Consider the following 20,274-nt stretch of genomic DNA (forward strand, 5'->3'; position numbering starts at 1 on the left):
AACATTAAAAAAAAATAAAAGAATACAAGCTAAAAAGATACACTCACCAAGTGTTATATACATCAAAAGTATACACATAAAATAGAAATTATCTGATTACACTGGGTTAGACGTAAACTCGCATCACAACAAAAAACTCATTATTATTACTGTATATAGTAAAATTTGAATTGGAGACTTTTTAAATATCTGACACTCATTTTCCATAACAAAGCCAATATTATTAGGAGGCGAATGCTTTGGTTATTCTTTGCTTTTCCAAAGTGATATGCTTAAAGGATTATGTATATTTTTATATTGTATAAACAAATATTGAACCTTCATGCAATGCATGTGGTGGTTAAGAAAGAAAAATAAAAGCACGGTGCTTTTATGGTGTGCTTGGCCACAAGAAGAATAAAGGAAAAAGTGGAGAGTCATACAAGAAGAAAATTAGCATTGAGCTTTATGTATGCTTGGCTTCTTCAAGAATTGATTAGATGTGGAAAAAAGTTGGTGATTGTTAATATATAATTGAGTTTTTGTCGGGTAATAATGAGTTACGGGTTTGAATGAATTTATTTGTTTATTGATATGGTAAAATCGGATTGGATCTAAGTTTAATTGGTGAGTGATTTGTCAAAGGTTGATCAAGTCATGGTTCACTTCGTTTTCTTTTTAATTTAAAGGATATTTTATTTTACTTTAATTTAAAAAAACCTATTTTATTCAAGAAATCTTCAAAATAAATTTTCACTAATTTTTTTTAATAAAATTTTAATCTAAACAATTAACTCATTGTTGAGTTAAACTAGATAAATATATATATATATATATATATATTTTGACGTCCGTAGATGATGAAAATTAAGAAAGAGAGCGAAAGAATTAAAGACAAGTGGATTATTATCTATATATATAAATTAGACATATTAATTGAATTTAATTTTCATTAGATATTAATAAGGTAAGATTTGACAAATTTGCTTGTTTTATTGATATGATAAAATTAGATTAGATCACAATTCACTGAGTAATTGATTTTGAAGAAAGGGTATTTTTTACAATATAAAGTCATATATTATTATTATTATTTTGGAAAAACATCTTATTTTTTTACTACTCTTCGACAATATTCTCATTGAAAACTCAAATAAGATTTTAACCAGCAGTTAACTAATGGTTGTAAATTTTGAAAATGACATACCTACTCTTTTTACAAACATATTCATTTTTAAAATTCATTAAAACATATTTCATTTGTGTGAAAAATATAATTCTTAAAAAAAATTATGTTATTTAAAAAAGAAATAATTTTTTTGTGAAGAAAAACTAAACTACTCTTTTTACAAAATTTTTTAATTGATCAAACTTATATACAACTTTTATCATATATATATACTCTTCAATAAAAATTTTAAATCCTTGAAAATGTAAAATACAAACAATAATTTCTCTCTTTGGACAAGATCAAGAAATGCTTTAGGCCCATGAGCAAATGTGATTTGGATGTAATTAATGGGCTAAGCATCAACCATATATTAACTCAAACCAAGGAGTCATATTATTTATATTAATATTTTAAAAGTTAATTCCAAAAAATTAAATTATACCAAGCAAGTATAATGGCGAGATTCTTTTAATTCTTAAAAATTTAAATGACTAAAAAACAAGTTTGATGGTTTATTATTTAATTAAATATATTTAAATAGGGTTTTACCATCATGAAGTGAGCTGGCTTGATTAGGATTTTAAGCCCATTGAAGCCCATGACAAGCCCAAGCCCAATTCCTAAGTAGTTCATTCACAATAGTGAATTTTGGTAATTCCTCCTCCTTTTCCACTTAAAAAATGTTTATTAAATATTTTTTTTAAACACTAGAGGTTAGAACGTTTAAATAAGAGGTTTTAAGTTTGAATATTTGTGTAAAAAAAAAAAATTACCCAGAGATTTACTTCTTTATAAGACTCCTAGTACCTCCTCGAAGCTATTTAGAACTTGTGGCTCTTAGGAAACGGACATGTCAATATATATATGGGTGAAATAAATTTGTGGATCAATTATTTCAATGCAAATTTTCTTAATTAAAATTAAACCACTAATCTAAAACATCACTAGTCTATGCTTACCATTCTTATTTGTCCAAGTGGACCAATCTTTTAAAGACATACAAGCATGAAATAGTTGGATTAAAAAATCGTCAACAATAGGCCAAATGAAAGCCTAATTAATTAAGCATTTAGTGGTTAAGAGATTCTTAAAGAAAATTTAATTTATATAAAAACACTTTGAGCTGTAAGACCAAAACCTTAATTAAATATAATGGAACACATCACCCACTAAACAAGATAAGAGATAACCCATAAAGCATTGCTAGTGGCACTTAGCTCCAAAAACTAATCAAATGCTTCAAGAGCCAATAAGAATCTTTGAGTACACATAACTACTTATTCTCTTCTAACTATATCTTATTTTATTGTGACATTCAATGTCCATTATAATCCTCAAAGGCTATTAAAATATATTGATATATACATATATATGTATATATATATGTTTGTACAAATGACTAGTGATTAAGTCTCCATCTTATAATGTCAGAGAGAAAGAGAGAATGAAGACATGAATCACTAACAAATAGCAAGTATTTTATTTGTAAAAGAGACATTGAAAAGACTTGGTTCTTAGCTTTTGGCCTAGTAGATATCCAAGAGAGAGATCTAGGCCATCAATGGAGAAAGCTACATGATCTTACTCATTTTCAATGTATAATTTATTAGACATTCTCTTCAATTCCCTTCAATTCTTGAGCTCAATAATTGAGGGAAAAAAGGTGATATTAACAAGTCAGTTTAGAAGATAGCCAACCTTTCTTTGGTCCAAAGGAATTGACTACATCATAAAAAATATTGATGTGAAAATTTTATTGTTCAAATTCAAAACTCATTGGACACAATGATGATAACGGTGTGCTTACAACCCAAAGCCTGTCACTGGGTGAGAGCGCATGGCTGAAAATGACCGAATGTTTAATTTTTAGTTATATCATGTATATCCCTTGATTAATATGTGTTTGTCACATTTGTCAACATAATAGTAGTAATAATAATAATAATAATAAACTTTTAAAAATGTTTGTATTCTTGTTTAAATTTATAATGATCTTTCTTTAATATTGCATTGGATATTAGACAAGTGAGTATGTTGTTAATCATATATTAATTAATAGACAAATGTTTTGCAAAATATATAGATAATTATAATGAGAAGACTTGAAGATCATAATTGGTTCCACGTTTTAATAATTTGGTGAACTTAGAATATGTGAAACATGGCCATGTGTTTCCATGAACCAAGGGAAAGTTATGAGATTCCACACCACCAATTTAATTAAAAGCTAGTCTAAGACATATAAAACTCCTCACAAACCTTGCCACTTATCTCATTAATTAATTCATTTAATCATTCCAAAGGACCACAAACCACTTAAGAACTTAGAAAGAAAGAAAGAATTAATGAAAGAAGAAAAGAGATTGGAAAGAATTAAGAATGTGGTTTCTTTATTTTACATTTTAGAAGCATGATTGATTCTTTTAAGAAGAATGTTCTTTAGTGTTGGATCTCTTCCCAAATATATATATGTGCTTGTTTGCAAAGTTCTGTTTGTTGGTTTGCAAATTTGAGCATCATCGCACATGAACATCAATCAGCTGTTAAGCCTGTTATTACTTACATAGATTCTTGTCTTTTCCTAAACAATAATATAAGATATATATATACATATACACACACTCTCTAAGATTATCCAGTTAAAACTTTATAAAACTAATTAAAATTAAGCAATTATCCATGGATCTTCATTGACCATTGAGAAGAAGAGCACTAATTGCTGGAATCAATGAAGAAAACAATATATATATATATATATATTTTGTTGAGTGTGTTTTGAATTTTGTAAACTCACCTAATACAATTATATTATCTAAACTGATTTGAAATTATGTCCATTTTTTAAGATATGTTAAATATATTAAGGTTTTTCAAATATTTTAAAATTGTAGTATAAATTTTTTTTTATATACATTAGAGAAAGTTAGGTTTGTGGACGTGCAGTTAATTTTAATAGTCTTTTTTCATACTCTACCAGAGATTGTTTAATAATATATAATCCACAGAGTCTCTTTTTGCACTTGGATATATGTTTCAAAATATATATATCTTATCTGCAATTATCTTGGTTTTCTTTTTTAATCTTTATTATTTGTGTGCCACTAATCTATTATCTAGTTAAAACTTTATAAAACTAATTAACATTAAGATAAGCTAATTATGCATGGAAGTAACTCTTCATAGGCCATAAAAAAAGAAGGAAAAAAACAAACACTAAAAGCCAACTTAATTGGATAGTCCTTTTCAAGTTTGAACATAAGGCCATATTATATATATATATATATATATATATATCTTCATATATACATTCATTGACACTCATCCATCTACATTAACAGCCACCTTTGTGGACCTATCATCACCTCCATTAGTGGTTCAACTGAGTCCATAAAGAAATAAATATCTACATCTACATCATCCTCCAAAAAGCTAACTCATTCTCACTTGTTTTCATTAAAGGGACAAGTACATGTGCCATGCACAGAGCTCCATTTGGCATTCTTGATGTCTTCATTTAATATTGGTCCATATTTAATGCAAATAATAGTCCATATAATCCAAACTCTCAAGTCTCAACTCTCTTCTTCGTCATGCTAATCTTCATGTCTCTCTTTACTTTACTTACCTTTCTTTTACCTTTTACTTTTCCTCTAGTACCAGATCTTCTTAGACTTATTTGTTTCTTTGTTTCCCATTCATTCATTCATTCATTCATTTATGCATTCATGCATGCATGCATGCATGATGGATGTATAGATGGATGTAGACCCGACCACAGTTTGGTTTGACCTATCGAACCAAATTAGAACAAGCGCTATTGGAATTGAATCAAAACTGTTCTAAAACTTTAAGACAAAACTTTAATGTTTTAGTTAAGATGTATATGAGTTGAAAACTAGAATTGGAACTAAACTATTGGTTCTATTTCTATTGTTTATTTATTTAAAATAAAATAATTTATAAATATATATTTTATATAATTTAATTAATCAGAATTAAACTATTTAAAACCGAACCAAGCCTCAAACTGGATGTAGAACTAGAACTTTAGAATTTATAAAACCATAACCATCGGTTTAAAATAAAAATAGAATTGGAACTAAATCATGGTCTAAGTCTAGATGGATGACTTCTCTCTCTTTCAATGTGTCTCTTTTTTAAGTGGATGTCCATGTATTCTCTCCACTACATATATTAACTTAGTGCTTGTCTATTATTGACTTCTGTTGTGTTTTTATAATACAAGATAATTAAGTTGGTAAATCACTCTTGAACTAGACGATTATATATAGTGTTAATCTTTATTAAATGAGATAATTAATTTTATATTCTCTAAACTTTTAAAGCTATATATATATATATATATATATTATTTATACAAAAGTAAATATATAGTGCAGTCATTTAAAAAATAAAAAGTCTCAATCTGGAATGGATTCTCTTCTTTCTATTTTATTTTGTATTTTTAATTTTTAGAACACCCGTGTTTTGCTCTATATTTTTTATAAAATATTTTAAAAAACTTAAACCGTTTCGATCACTGTGTTTTGTCTTGATATTTATTTTTATGTCTATATTTTTATCCTAATTTTTAATTTTTATTTTTTAAATATCTAATATGATTGTTACTTCACAATTTAAAGCATATAATTATTTTATATTACATAAAATTTAGGATGAAAATGGATAATAGTCTAACACAAAAAAAAATAATTTGATTTTACCACATACTAATTTTGGAAACTAAACAAAAGTATTTAAATAAAAAAACAATTATATATATATATATATATATATGCATCATATCAAAAACTGAAATTACAAATATGAAAATAAAAGCTAATAAAAAAACATTTGCAGACGCTTTAAAAAAAATAATGGCCTAGTTTTCAGAACTTTGGAGACAGACATAGACAAAAGAAAATTAAAAAGTATGTTTATTATTTAATTAATGAGTTTATTAGAGGTTTAATGCATAGTTATCTCTAATCCTTTTTTTAATCATCCTTTGTTCGTTGCATATATATATATATATTTATATTTTTAGTAAAATTTTAATAATAATAAGAGAAATTAAATGGGCCCCATTTAACAGCTTTGTGGGCCCACAACCCAACAAAGTTGCGCCTTCATCGCCCGGCAGCGCGTGCTTCCATCTTGTCCCACCGCTCTTTATCCATTTAATTAAAAAATCCAAAGTTTTTTTTTAATTCATTTATTTTTATTTAATTTTAATTTCCCTACAATTTATTCTACATAATAACATTTTAAAAGGATTGTCAATAAAATATAAACAATATATATATTCAATATCACTGAAGAAATTTTTTTAATAAAAATACGATAAGCACATATCAAAAATATCCACAGATATTAAATAAATTTATTAAATATTTTAATCTTTATTTTACGTAAATTTTAGAGTTCGATTTTAATTGCTCCTTAAAATGATAATTCTATAAATTTTAAGCTTAGTGCTTGAATTTTATATTTAATTAAATAAATATATATATATATATAGATAGATATATTATACGGAAAACTTTTTGAATATGAGATAAAAAGGGCATGAATTGTGTTGAACGAACATAGGATGGGCATGAGCTGCCATTCACTGTTGAAAGCTCATTAACCTCTTTAGTCTTTACACAACTGTTCATATGAGAATGATTCCTTGCTTTCTCCATTCAAACAAACACTGCAGTCATCCACAAAACCGAGCAACAATAAATTTCTTGTTTTCATTATATATATATAGTAAAAATTACATTTGTACCTCCACTTAATTAAGTAATATGAAAAATGATTGAGTGGGTTTATATTAAAATATACACCTTTATCACTAAAATATTAATTTAAAACCCAGGTACATTGATTGATAGTCAAATGCTTTAACCGTTCAGTCATTGTGATGCTAGTTGAATAAAGTTATTATTAAAATAATTTTATCATTATTATCTTAGATAACTGGTATTTCAATTTTTTCTCAACTCAAAAATCAAAATTTAAATCTTATGGGGTTTGACTGCATTTTCAGACAAACTAAAGTAATTTTTAACGTTGGCTTCTAAATGATACAATTAGTGCTACAACTAATTTTTATAAATTATTAAATAAAAATAAATTTAAATAAATATGGTCAAAACAAATAATTTTTTGACAATGATTTTTTTATTTATTGAAATTGAGTCTTTTATACAGGGTAATTTATTTTTAGAGAAAATTTAAAATAAAACTTTAAAGTTCACGTAAAATAAGAGCACATAAATATTAGCTTACGTCTATGCTTGTCCCGTATTTGTTAAGAAAAACATAAAATAAAATAAAAAAAAGACACAATTCCTTGTCTTTGTTTTTTTCATAATAATGATACAAAAGTGCCACATAACATGTGATTAGCATGTCAAGTTAAACTGTCCATTGAATGAAGGATAATTCTTGGTTTTTTTTTTTTCTAAGTGCTCTGTAAACTCAGTGAAGAGGTAGGTATATAATAAGTGGGCCTCTTTATTTTTAGTCTTTTCCTTTGTTGGAACAGTGACAAGCATGGCATCTTTTAGCTCTTGTCTCTCTCTCTCTTATTCTTCTTCAACTTCAATGGCTGAAGCCACTGAGATATGTTTGGCATGCCTTCATAACCCCACTATAATATTCTTGTGTGACTCTCTAGATTGAGACTTTGCTATGCCTTCTCCTTTTATTCTTTATCATTTTCATATATAGCTCTTCCAACCTCCACTCTTCTTCTTCTTCTTCTTCTTATTCTTCTTCTTCTATCATCATCATCATCATCTCTTTTGTTTTCTGAATACTTGTAATAGTTTATATCTTTGATAAGATAAGTAGCAGACTAGTCTTCTCTATAATGGAGAGAGTTCTGAAAAAGTATGATAAGGAGAGCATGAAGATGACCATCTTAAAGCATGAAGAAACATTCAGAGAACAGGTAAATTTGTTTGTTTGTTTGTTTGATTGTTTTGAAGTTCTTGTGACAGAGTTTGTATGTTTACATGTCTGTAAATTTTTTTTTGCAGGTTCATGAACTGCATCGTTTGTATGGTGTTCAGAAACTTTTAATGAGTGACATGCAGAAACAGAAGCAGATTCAACAGATAAGACCTCATTGGACAACAACAACAACAACACTTGATGATGAGAATGATTTAGAGCTTACTCTGGCAATAGGAAGAAGTAGCAGAAGTAGAAACACAGAAGAAAGATCGTCGAGCTTTTCGTCGTCTTCAGTTGATTCTGCAAGAGTTAAGCTCAGTGTTCATGACATGGGAATGTTTCACAATGAAAGAAGATTGGCTTTCATGTTGAAAGGTCAATGAGAGGATTGAATTCCTGTTAATTTCTCATTGTAATTTGCTCAATCAGAAGTTTATCTGAACATCTTAACATGAAATTCATTACGAAACATATATATGTATATTGTTGATCTTACATTGCAAGCAGTAGCAGAAATTTTCTATGTTTTTACTGACACTGATACATAGTTCAAGAGATGGAATGCCTTCGATCTTTTGCCGGCTTTGTCATGGCTTTACGAGATGGAGTTTTAGCACCATCTGCTCGGTTAAACGGATAAAGGCGGCCGAGTTGTTTAGAAACAGAGTTCACGAATGATTTCTTCGGTAATGGTGGTTTTCCTGATACTGCTTGTTTTACTGAAGGCTTGCCTTCATCTCTTCTTTGTGCCTGCATTCTCATCAATTCTAGCTTGAGGTTGTCGTTTTCGCTGCGTAAACGGGATAGTTCATCTGATGGTGTCTCAAGATGATAATTTGATCGAAACATACTCAATTTCTGCGAAAATGCCGGAGAGTCTCCTCCTCCGTAGTTTCTAGACGATGCGTTTCGCAAACGTTGTTGTTCGTTGTGAAGAACTTGAACAACTATCTGCACTGGTAGTCTCTCATTCTGAGCTGCATGAGCACAGGCCTCTCTGGATAATTTCTGGCAGTCCATCATTTCACAAATCTGTTTCCTTTCGGCATCGCTTAGTGATGGATGAGCCTGCATGACAGACACCAAGCTAAAAGAAAGCCGAACAAATCGTAGAAATATTGGAAACAGATCATGAGAATCACCTTCAAATATATATCTATAGCTCTATACATTGAATCTTCGGTAAACCGAGCTTGTTCTGGTATCAATTCCGCGAGGCTGATGAACTTGGAAATGGGCAAGTTTGGATCAGATGCAATCTCAGCAAGGTAGCTCTCTATGAGCCTTCCAACTTGGTCCATGCCACTTATTGAAGAGGCGAATTCATCATCAATGTCGAATCCAATTCGGCCTTCGTCTGCCTCATGTTCGAGGTAGTTCATCACGACCCTTTGAATCATATCGACATCGAACAACATATCACCGGCGAACGAAAAAGATGGGATTAATAGATCATCTAGTGCTGCCTGTCCGAGTTGAATGCCCATCCTCTTCTCTAAATCAAGCCTACAAGCCACTGTTGTCTCGAGAAAAACTGCAGCCCTTAGTAACATTGACAGAAAGCTGACTGATAATACATTCTTTTCTTTCGGCAAAAGACTAACAATTGTCTCCAAGACTACTCTTTTCTCGTGTTCTTGCTTCGGTTCCATCTTCTTCCTTTCCTTTCCGAGGAGATCCTGTGTAATGTAATCAACAAACATAACGAACAATAAATATATTCAGCAGAAAGACACCAAAACACCGAGTTTTGAGTTACTGAAATGATAAGCAATGTGGCTCACCAAACCTCGGAGAGATTTCTGCACATAGAGCATAAGTATAGGTCCAAGAGCAACCGGTTTGAAGCCCATGGCTTTCATTTCTGTGATTAGTTTTTGAAACGTATCAATCCTTAGGATGGTTAATTCCTCTCCACACCAGTCCATGATGGCTCTGGATTGTGTTACTGAGGAGCTCAAGCTTACATGGCTGTCCGTCGATAAAGAGAACTGGATGTCATTGCATGCCATATATGCTACAGCGCTAATGCATCTACTAACTAGTTTCACTTTCTCTGAAATTGGCAGAAAGCTCTCTGATTTCTGCAGCACAGTGACTGCAGCGGAGAGGTTCACCAATACAACCTCTTCGAAATAGTCCTCAGTTCTCCTCACAAGGTTTCCATCAGTGTATTCTTCAGTCATCTCAAGGTACTCACCGACACAACGAAGCATGGCAACATTCTCGGGATTAATTTCAAAGTTTACTCCATAGCAGAACTTTGCAGCAAATTCATACGCCTCGATGCCCCCGGGAATTTCTGACATCTTGATGATGTCTGAGTCATTTGCTTGAGAGATTAACTTCCGCATATATCCAGACTTCGACACCAAGAGAAACTGTAAAGGTGATGCCACAGTGAACTACAAAGTGATCAAACAAGTTCATCCATCAGTAAAACAAAATTAATCATAAGAAATTCACGGTACCTTGTTTAAATTGAAGGCAGTTCCGCCAACCAGAACAGTGATATCATTAGGTGCATCCTGTGAGTAAGCCCTACTCAAACACAAACAAAGAAAATAAAGAAACACACTTCATCATCATCATCATCATCATCATCAACATCCACGAAAGTAAACAGAAGAAACAGCAAGGACGCAAACCATTCACTGGTTCTCTTCATTGCTGCCGACAATGTCTGCCTCCTCTTGGGAATGGCTGCAGCTGCCGATGAAGTCTTGTCCTGATCCATCCTCAGCATTGTGTGGCCTTTGGAAGATCCTCTTCAATTTCTGCCTCTTCTCCTTCCTATGTCTCCATCATCTGGAAACAAAGTCAGTGTCATGGAAGCAATTGACAGAGAAGTTAGTGGTAGCTTAGGATAATCCTTCAAACATGTGGTACCGATTCGAAGAAAATCTTTCACTATAAAACAAGAAGAACAGGGCAATGAAAAATGCACCATTTGCTTTCTGAGTTTCATTCACATCTCTGTTTCTCCAATCAAACTTGAGTTTTTCCTTTTTTTTTCAGAGCTGATATCTGCCACAACAACTGACAAGCAAGCTGATTGGCTGCCTAAATGCAGAGATTTCACAAGAACCACTTGTTCTAGATTACCAGTTACCAGACCATGCCAAAGGACAACTAACTGTGAAAGTGACTGACTTGAACTTTTCTGTTTGCTTCTCTTTGTTTTCATGTTCTAGTTATTGCATAGAATGATTAAGAAACTCAATTGACCAACAGAAATGTAGATAGAGCATTAATTTTCTGATTGAAGAAAGCACTTCTGTTTAGAAGACATGCAATTCAGAATACATAAATTTATCAACCTGAACAACAATTTCACTTTATATATGGCATCAGCTTAACATATGGGATATTTTACTAATAACTCCCTTCCAGAAGTCTATATATATAATAGTCTTCGCATAATGGTCAAGCTTAACAAGCTGTAGTCTGTGTAGAAGATTTTTAAGTATGTATACACGCTGGCAAGTGAGCTCAGTCTAGTTCATTCAGCAACCAAAATCATATGCTACCAGTCCTTGCAGTTCCGGTCCATTGAGTCTGCTGTTGTTCTCAAAGCTGTACGCGCAGATATCGATATGTCAGAAGAAACAAATTTATTTCCATGAACAACAGGAAATGTATAAAATTTATATATAAACTTAAATCAATTGAATAACTAAATCTCCAAACAATAAGAAATAATAAATGATGCAGTTACTTCCTCCAGGAATCTATTTGTGAATAAACAATTCGATATGTGCTCATGATAGATATGAGATAGTTGATCTTGCCAAAGCAAGTAAACATTTTCCTCCAAGATAAAAAGATCATTTTGCAACAGTAAAAGGTAGAGGGGTTCTTAATCTCACAGCAGAAAAAATACAGAGACCAGAACAAAATAAAACATTGAAGTTCATGGTCTTCTTCAATTATCATATTTCTTTCACAATACGGGGGTCATCGGTGTCACTAGGAAAGTGGCAATGATTGTTTGACATAAGAAGTCTTAAAATCCACAAGCCTGAAAATCATATCATTAATTAAGAATCATGTATGTCCATGTATGCCACCTATAACTGAACCAGCATTTCATTTGCATAGACAAGAGTCTGATTTAAGTACTAGTATCTGAACTTGCTAAGCCATCATTTCATACAATGCAAGGCATATAAACAGCATCAAAATCAAACACATCCATCCAAAATATACTGAGTAATGCAACCAAACATTACAGAAATTGGATTGTAAACAAGGTCTGTCCTTTCTTACCTTTGGAAAGAGAAGGTGGGGAAAGGACCATCAACTGGGATAGTTCCACACAGATCATTATTTGAAACATCACTGCAATAAAAACATAGTCCATACTTCATAACTCTATTACAAAATTGAAAATTCAAACTTCAATCTATTTTCTAGTTTTATTGCTTACAAGACTTTGAGGTTCGATAATTTGGCAAGTTCTCTCGGAATCGATCCAGTAAGTTTATTGTTATTGAGACGCCTGCATCGAGCAAAATAGTTTCACTTAACATCCAATTCTCACCAAATATAAACAACCAAAAAATATATATATGAAGAAGAGAAAATCATTACATGAATCGGAGTGTCTTCAGCTTCCCAAAGGATTTAGGGATACTACCATGGAGATTGTTGTCATACAAATCAATGCTTACAAGGTTCTTTAAATCACCCAACTCTTCAGGAATTGTTCCCTCAAAATTGTTCTTATAAAGCTCTCTAAAAATTACAACAATAAACACCAACATTAATTCCTCAATTTACAAACCCTAGAATCAAACATCAAAAATTATGAAATTGAAGCACTTACAAATACTGGAGGTGTTTGAGCTGGGCGAGTTCAGGACCCAGTGGTCCAGAAATGTTGGAATTCCCCAAATCCCTGCAAAAAACAACCATCCAGAAAGAATCAAACAAGAGAAACTGAAATTAAGAACAAGAACAAATCCAAATCCATTGATTGATTGATTGATTGAACTCACACACGGATGACATGGTTGTGGTTGTCACAAGTGACATGGAACCAAGTGCAAGGGTTAACAAGGGTGGGATCCCAGCTTTGTAGGACACCTCGGGGATCACTGAGACGGGTCCTCAGAGCATGCAAAGCTTCACCTGTTCATAAATTCAAAAGGAAACCCTTAAAACTCAGATGGGGGACAAAAAGGAGGGAGCTTTGATGGGGGTTTTAGGGCTAGGGCATACCTTCGGAGTTGGTTGAGATGGCGAGAGGGGCGGCGAGCAGGAGGAGGAGGAGGGAGGGGAGGAGAAGGGAAGCCATTGGAGAGAAGGAGGAGGAGGAGAAGGTGGTGATAATGGAGAAGATGGTGGTGGTTTTGACGGTCAACGCGCGGGTGGGTCTTGGTCAACGCCGTGGAAAGTGTTTGTGGGTTTGGTCTGGCGTGCGGAAAGTGTTTGTTTTGCTGACTGTGTACTTCGGTTTATGATGACGTGGCAATTTGTGATTGGACAACAAGAAGTGGGACCCATTTAACAGGCATTTTTTTAAGGTAGTTTTTTTTTATTATTATTTTTGCGTGTATAATAAATAAGTATTTAAATCTAATGAAAATAATATATTATTGCCAAAGACGGCAACTGGTCTATTGATATCGGTTCCTCTCATACAAACTCGTTTATTGACATCGGATTTTTGAATTACAACATCAGAATACACATGCTCATGTGTTCACTTCTGACATATAATTTATCTATATTAGTAAAAACATACATATAATATATATTATCGTTATATGTGACATCAAAAAATCTCTTTGGAAAAACATTTTTTTTAAAATAATTTTCTATAAATTGAATTTATTATATGGTCTAACAAACTGAATCTTTGGTCTTTTTGGTTATTAAAAAATTACAAAAATATTTTATTATTTTATTTAATAAATCAATGGGATAGACCATATATTTATTTTTATACAGGATAAAAATAATTCTTGGTTAAAAAAAAAAAAGCATATCCAGATAAATTATAGTCATAATAGGAGTGGGTACACACAAACAATCACAATTAATCAAAAGCCTAATTCTTTCAATGATCAGAATTAATATAATTCCCTTTCAGATAAATCTTTGCAAAAGTAGTTCCTTTGTCACAAATGTATATATATATATATATATAGTCATAGAAATCCTTTTCAAAAGCATTATCAATAATTAAGCACTAAGCATCCACTTTGAAGAATACAAGCAAGCACATGTCCTTGGTATTGAATTCCCATGCAGCACCAAACACAAGTGGGAGTAGTTGGCAAAGTTTTAGTGGACAATCATATAATTCTTTAAGAACTGAAAGATTTCAGCATCCAAACAGTTCCATGACATAAGAAACTTTAAAAAAGGAAATTACCAACTTCACAGAAACTGTCAAAACACCATGACCATAATTTACTTGAAAATGGAAGAGAGACCACAGGTCTTGTTCCATGTTGTTCAAACCATAGAGCAAACACATCATTATCAGGTTCCATTATGTTCTTGATAGGATTTGAAGTTTAATTCTTGCTTATTACTGCTTGAGGTGGGGGAAGCATTGATATAAGTCATTCTTAGGATGCTTTGCTTCTGCATGCTCCTTGCATTTCACCTCTGATGTGGTGCACATGAATGTCTGCATGCAGACCTTGCACTGAAATTATAAACAGTGAAAAGAATCAGAAAAGGGATAAACACTAATCTTAATAAAGATGTGGTCGTGGTCATATTGAAAAACCAAACAGAAAAGCATGATGAGATAGTTTCTGAATATAAGGGCAATAGTTGGATTGGATGAGAACATTGCAGCATGTTTGTGAAATGTTAATATAACAAAAGGAAGCTTCTGTCATAAATGTGTTATAGTTCTTTGTTCAATTCCAACTCTGCAGTAATAAAAAAAAGCATTGGCTTGCCTTCCTCAGCTCATTCCCTATAGTTAAAATATTGAAAAGAAGACATCTGAATTTATGTAAAACGTAAACAGAAGCTACAAAGCCTGGCATGTTTATTCTGCGCATCTCAAGGTCAAGGTGAATTAAGACTTCAAAGTGCCCAAGCACTGTGACTAGAAACCAGTAAAAGTCTTAATTATCAATCACAAATCTTCATTGTGATTTTCAGTAGTAAGACTAATTTCACTTCATGAAGCAAACATATCCCCGACCATTATTTCAAAATGTGGTCAAGTAGCTATAATGCAAAGCAACCACCCAATCCAACTACATGGTAAGCATTCAGAATGGCTACAAATGCAGCAGTATATGCAGGCAAGTGACCATAAATGCTATCCAGCCCATTACCTTCAAAAACACTAATGAATCCTAACACTTGTTTTGTTCATTGAGCTAAATATGGTAGCATAAATATGAAAATACAATAACAAAAAACCAATCAAATCTGACATGTCTCTCCACAGTAAAGGAGATTATATAATTTTCTCGGAAGTTGAGCAAAAGAGGAATAAATCATTTTGTAAGCGAAAAAGGGAAGTCATCATTCACCCTCTATAAATCTGATTAATCATTAATCAAGTTAGAGAAAACACACATACTAAATAACTAATTAAACCAGAGAAGTGAAAATGATTCCAAAGATATAGTTAAAAAAATTTCTATCCCAGTAGAATGGATCACAGATGGAATAGATTTCATGATTTGGTTGTCAAATAGTTTCCATGACTAGAGTTGGGCCAATTTAATATTTCTGGATAGGTATGACACATTGAATATGCGAGTTATCATCAGCCACCAAATCCACTAAGTACTGCAGTGCATTTTTGACCTAAATCAAATCAGCATGGCCTACTTATCACTTCATTTGTGCTCATCACTGAAAAAATTTATAGCTGACTTTAGACACTTTCCCAACAAAAATGGTATCATGTTTCTCATTATAGAATCTATAAAACAAAAGGAAATAGTCATTACTAGAAAAGATCAAATATAAAGAATATAGCACAACTAATTAAATAACATAACATTTGCATGCAAGGACAGTGCTACAAAAAAGAAAAAAAGAGCGAGTCTTCCTGCACTTTAAGACCATTGATTCATAATTGCTTGTTCCATGCCAGAATCTTTAGATAAATCAGTACAATTACATAAGCGGAGTACTAATGGTTTAGTCTTTCCATGGTTAAGAGTCATGACCATTGACTCATAATTACTTAAACTGTTGAACAGTTGACCAATGGTAGAGCCCTTTAACAAATCTGCCATGAATTCCAAACTCTAGACCCACCACCAAAAGACACATACCTACCCATATTCACTCTTTTCTATAGATCATGATACCAAAAAAAACTTCACCACAAGACCACAAAATTCATAAAAAAGCAACAAAAAATTTCTCAAGGAACATATGCTAAACCTAGTTCTGTTCTCATCGGCTAACATAAAGAACAATATCCTCCACCTCCATTGCCGTAATAAATGACAAACTTTTTTTTTTACCTCCAGGTCACAAACTTTACAATGAACCGAAAGAAAATGTCTAAAGATTATACATTAAACCCAGTTTCTATCGTCACTGAAACTACAATGCTAACATATAGAACACAATCATGCTCTTTAGTTCTTAAACCCCCAATAAATCTACAAAATAATCAGTCTTTTTTGGGAAAGAAGAGTGGGGCGAACCCACTAGAGACCCAGGGACGTGCACAAGACTCGGTGGAACAAGTGGGGACGGACCGCGCTCACGTGGGCGCCCATACACAACCACTATTCACAACTCCCAGAAATGTGCCCTCAGCCTAGAATCGAACTCTCACCACTCGGTGAGAGCTCTATCGGCGACCCGTGTACCAATAGACCCGAAGGTCGTTGGCAAAATAATCAGTCTTTTGTGTCAACTCTCTATTACACATCCAGGCACATTAACAACAATTCAACGGATTCCAAAACGATCAACCTCCTTGACTGAGTTGCTTTTGATCCTAATCCATAAATTTCTATCTAAACACACCAAACTATTGATTCCAACCTTCAATTCCAGACATGAGCATAATTAATCCATCACAAGAAACAAGGAAAACAAAAAATTTCCAGTATAAACACAAGCTGAAAAATAAAAAAACAAACTTTTCACCTACAACATCAAGGAAATTAGGGTTAGGGCAAACCAACGAAAAATTCAATCTTTCCTAAAATAAACATTGAAATAACAAAAGTTATAAAAAAAAAAAATTGAGAACCTGGATGTTCATGGCCTTCTTATTAGTTTCAAGCTGGCTGCCTGCACCGCCATAGATTCACAAAGCTCAGAGAACAAGATTGACTGCAAAACAAGGAAAAGAGATTGGGGAAAGAATGAACCCTTGGCGGCTGCCTTCTGCTTCTCGAGGTTCTTCTCGCGAGCCATCTTCGACTTCTGGCCATTGCCGCCCCCCATGGATCTCTCTCTCGCTCGCCCTTCTTCTTCTTCTTCTTCTTCTTCTTCTTCTCGGATTCAACTTTCAAGAGAGCTTCTTTCTTCTTCTCAATTCTATTGTTTATATAAATTTTCTGTGCATATATACCCTTGTAAATATTATAATTTTAAGTACTAGTTTTTGCATCAGTTTACAAAGAAGTCCCTCGATCGTTACTTAGCCAATTTTTTTGTAAAATTATTTTATCATATAATTTTTTGTTAATAATTTTGTAAATTAAATTGGATTATAGAAGTTTAGCAAGTGCCTTTGCCCCGGTGGTAGTGATTACTGTGGTGAAAGGCTTAATTTGGAGATTGCTCGTTATTTGGGTTCGAAACACACTGAGCATAATAAAGATTTTCAGTTATAAAAATGAATCATCAGTCTAATCTCCATATTGACCAGTTGAGGACATATCGTGCATACGTTCATAACTATATGGGTTTGTTGCATTTCTCAAAAAAAATTATTAAAGTTAATGATTATTTTATTAGTTCAATTATAAAGAATAATTGTTGAATTTGGCATAAAAATTTTGAGTTTTTCACGTAATTTTAGAGCTTATAAATTTTGAGTTATTCGTTTTGGTGTGAGAGGGAAGCTCAGCCCTCGGTTTATTGGTCCGTTTGAGATCTTAGAACGCATTGGTGAGGTGGCATATCGACTTGCATTACCACCTTCATTGTCTCAGGTACATGATGTGTTCCATGTTTCTATGCTGAAGAAGTTCATTCCGAATCCTGACCATGTGATACAGTTTTTTGACTTTGAGCTTAGCAATGATTTGACGTATGAGGAGCGACCTATAAAGATTGTGGATTTTAAGGAGCAAACATTGAGAAGGCGGGTCATTTCTTATGTCAAGGTTCAATGGAGCAATCATTCAGAGCGTGAAGCAACTTGGGAGTTAGAGTATGAGATAAAAGAGAGATATTCGTATCTTTATGATACTTCAGGTAAGAGTTTAGAGGACTAAACTCCTTTAAAGGAGGGAGGAGTTTGTGGGCCCCATCCTCTTAATTAATTTTAAATTACTTTTAGTTAAATCTATCTACTTATTTATATTTTAAAAAGAGACCTTTATCTTATCCCAGCCTCCCGGATCTGATTTATCGTTCCGTAACACCCGAGCGAGGATCCTCACGCGATATTTGTTTTGGTTTAAAAATTAAAGGAGAGTAGAAAACCGGAGGAAACCCTATCTCTTCTTGTGTCGGCTCTTGATATTTTGTTCCTCGTTGAATTTTGTGACGAAAGATCCAAGGTAGGTGCTTGAATTTTATTGTGGTTGTCAGATCTTACTTATCCTCATCCTTAGTTTCCACCCTATTGACTACCTTAAGGAATTTGATATGTGTTCACCAACCTTTGTGTTTATTCATTCATTTATGCACATGATTTATGTTTGTTAGGGCATCCTTCGAGTGCTTGATTTTGGATAATCTGATTTGGAGTCTTGGAGTTGTGAGACATTTAGGTAAGTATCCACATATAAATTATAATACGTATATAGACCTTTTGAAACTAGATAAATTTGTGAAAATCAATATTTAATTTATTTATTTTGTGATAATTAGGTTTCTGTTTACTATTCAAATGTTGTTTATATAATTAATACTATTTTCGGAATTATTTTAATTTATTTAATATTTCAAATTGATGATCTTCTTTTGAATCTGAAGTGTTTACATGTGCAGTGCAATCTTGATTTTATTTAAATTTTGAATTTCAAGATAATTCATTTAAATTCTGAATTTTCTTTTTCTTTTTCTAAAATTTTCATATCTTCTGAAATTTTACATACTGTGTTGAATTATAATTATTTAAAATTTCTTAATTTTGGAAATTTGTTTAAATTGTGAATAATTCTTGGGTTTAAAGTCCAGATTATGTATTATTTATTTATTTTGAATTTCAGGTATTTATTTAATTTTTGATTAAAGAGTATTATTATTTTTATTATCTGTTCATGTTTGTATTCCATTAACTGGTGTATTTTGATATGACAAAAAATGGGATCATGTTACTGTAAATTTTTATACTTTGCTTGTTTTGAATTTTGTTAGTTCATCGTTTTGTGAACAAGGTACTTTGATATAGAAATTAGTCCCCAACTAACTTTACAACAACCCTGTCACTGGGGGGTTAAACACTAACCGTGTCGACACGTATTTTGTTCTAGAAACTATAGTTTCCCACTGCTTGCCGTCGGTGCAGAATATCGGCCTTTGTTAATTTTGGCTCGGGTCACCGAGGGTAAAAATATGACTTTTGTTTTGTCTCGGGTCACCGAGGGTAAATATATGAATTTTGTGATTTGTTTTGGGCAATAGTTGTTTGGGGGACCTATATGCTTAATTTTTGACATCTATGTTATGTGAATTAAACTTATGGTTGGTTTTTGCAAATCATTAAATTATGATTTTTGATAAGTGATCCCTATATTTTTAGTGGGTGCTTACTGGGCTGTCAAGCTCATAAATTTTGTTCTTCTCGCTTGGGGAAAGAATGAACCCTTGGCGGCTGCCTTCTGCTTCTCGAGGTTCTTCTCGCGAGCCATCTTCGACTTCTAGCCATTGCCGCCCCCCATGGATCTCTCTCTCGCTCGCCCTTCTTCTTCTTCTTCTTCTTCTCGGATTCAACTTTCAAGAGAGCTTCTTTCTTCTTCTCAATTCTATTGTTTATATAAATTTTCTGTGCATGTATACCCTTGTAAATATTATAATTAGAAGTACTAGTTTTTCCATCA

At 32.4% G+C, this 20,274-nt stretch overlaps 5 protein-coding genes across 6 annotated transcripts; 2 read left to right on the forward strand and 3 right to left on the reverse strand.

The window, feature by feature from the left end:
- The first annotated feature begins 7,666 nt into the window (after positions 1 to 7,666).
- LOC120274562 lies at positions 7,667 to 8,598 on the forward strand. Its single transcript, XM_039281105.1, has 2 exons — positions 7,667 to 8,096; positions 8,185 to 8,598. Exons 1-2 carry the CDS (start codon positions 8,016 to 8,018, stop codon positions 8,482 to 8,484), a joined length of 381 nt encoding a protein of 126 aa, XP_039137039.1. The 5' UTR covers positions 7,667 to 8,015; the 3' UTR covers positions 8,485 to 8,598.
- Positions 8,487 to 11,234, reverse strand: LOC120274560 (BTB/POZ domain-containing protein SR1IP1-like). 2 transcript variants are annotated; one of them, XM_039281103.1, is made up of 6 exons: positions 11,049 to 11,234; positions 10,750 to 10,909; positions 10,573 to 10,642; positions 9,886 to 10,482; positions 9,244 to 9,780; positions 8,487 to 9,169 (listed from the first exon to the last, which is right to left on the reverse strand). In XM_039281103.1, exons 2-6 carry the CDS (start codon positions 10,845 to 10,847, stop codon positions 8,651 to 8,653), a joined length of 1,821 nt encoding a protein of 606 aa, XP_039137037.1. In that variant the 5' UTR covers positions 10,848 to 10,909; positions 11,049 to 11,234; the 3' UTR covers positions 8,487 to 8,650. The 2 variants fall into 2 exon arrangements, with proteins under 2 accessions (XP_039137037.1, XP_039137036.1); XM_039281102.1 differs by having other exon boundaries at positions 10,991 to 11,234.
- A 90-nt stretch (positions 11,235 to 11,324) lies between these two features.
- On the reverse strand, positions 11,325 to 13,484 carry LOC120274561 (leucine-rich repeat protein 2-like). The gene is made up of 7 exons (XM_039281104.1): positions 13,325 to 13,484; positions 13,102 to 13,234; positions 12,930 to 13,001; positions 12,695 to 12,838; positions 12,531 to 12,602; positions 12,371 to 12,442; positions 11,325 to 11,677 (listed from the first exon to the last, which is right to left on the reverse strand). The coding sequence occupies exons 1-7, from the start codon at positions 13,398 to 13,400 to the stop codon at positions 11,608 to 11,610; spliced, it is 639 nt and encodes a 212-aa protein (XP_039137038.1). The 5' UTR covers positions 13,401 to 13,484; the 3' UTR covers positions 11,325 to 11,607.
- Positions 13,485 to 14,378: 894 nt separating this feature from the next.
- Positions 14,379 to 17,581, reverse strand: LOC120274841 (uncharacterized protein At2g23090-like). Its single transcript, XM_039281382.1, has 3 exons — positions 17,428 to 17,581; positions 17,307 to 17,347; positions 14,379 to 14,762 (listed from the first exon to the last, which is right to left on the reverse strand). Exons 1-3 carry the CDS (start codon positions 17,501 to 17,503, stop codon positions 14,643 to 14,645), a joined length of 237 nt encoding a protein of 78 aa, XP_039137316.1. The 5' UTR covers positions 17,504 to 17,581; the 3' UTR covers positions 14,379 to 14,642.
- A 382-nt stretch (positions 17,582 to 17,963) lies between these two features.
- Positions 17,964 to 18,501, forward strand: LOC120274937. The gene is made up of 2 exons (XM_039281473.1): positions 17,964 to 17,967; positions 18,122 to 18,501. The coding sequence occupies exons 1-2, from the start codon at positions 17,964 to 17,966 to the stop codon at positions 18,499 to 18,501; spliced, it is 384 nt and encodes a 127-aa protein (XP_039137407.1).
- Positions 18,502 to 20,274: the final 1,773 nt, after the last annotated feature.

The sequence above is a fragment of the Dioscorea cayenensis genome, chromosome 13, assembly GCF_009730915.1.
Source record: "Dioscorea cayenensis subsp. rotundata cultivar TDr96_F1 chromosome 13, TDr96_F1_v2_PseudoChromosome.rev07_lg8_w22 25.fasta, whole genome shotgun sequence".
Taxonomy (NCBI): domain Eukaryota; kingdom Viridiplantae; phylum Streptophyta; class Magnoliopsida; order Dioscoreales; family Dioscoreaceae; genus Dioscorea; species Dioscorea cayenensis.

Coding starts and splice junctions, on each gene's coding strand:
- LOC120274562 (XM_039281105.1), top strand. CDS start 8,016: ATGGAGAGAGTTCTGAAAAAGTATGATAAGGAGAGCATGAAGATGACC. Junction 8,097..8,184: donor AAGAAACATTCAGAGAACAG/GTAAATTTGTTT, acceptor TTTTTTTTGCAG/GTTCATGAACTGCATCGTTT.
- LOC120274841 (XM_039281382.1), bottom strand. CDS start 17,503: ATGGGGGGCGGCAATGGCCAGAAGTCGAAGATGGCTCGCGAGAAGAAC. Junction 17,348..17,427: donor GCAGAAGGCAGCCGCCAAGG/GTTCATTCTTTC, acceptor ATGGCGGTGCAG/GCAGCCAGCTTGAAACTAAT. Junction 14,763..17,306: donor AGAAGGCCATGAACATCCAG/GTTCTCAATTTT, acceptor TTATAATTTCAG/TGCAAGGTCTGCATGCAGAC.
- LOC120274561 (XM_039281104.1), bottom strand. CDS start 13,400: ATGGCTTCCCTTCTCCTCCCCTCCCTCCTCCTCCTCCTGCTCGCCGCC. Junction 13,235..13,324: donor CATCTCAACCAACTCCGAAG/GTATGCCCTAGC, acceptor ATTTATGAACAG/GTGAAGCTTTGCATGCTCTG. Junction 12,839..12,929: donor CTCAAACACCTCCAGTATTT/GTAAGTGCTTCA, acceptor TGTAATTTTTAG/AGAGCTTTATAAGAACAATT.
- LOC120274560 (XM_039281103.1), bottom strand. CDS start 10,847: ATGCTGAGGATGGATCAGGACAAGACTTCATCGGCAGCTGCAGCCATT. Junction 10,643..10,749: donor ATGAAGAGAACCAGTGAATG/GTTTGCGTCCTT, acceptor GTGTTTGAGTAG/GGCTTACTCACAGGATGCAC. Junction 9,781..9,885: donor AGAAATCTCTCCGAGGTTTG/GTGAGCCACATT, acceptor TACATTACACAG/GATCTCCTCGGAAAGGAAAG.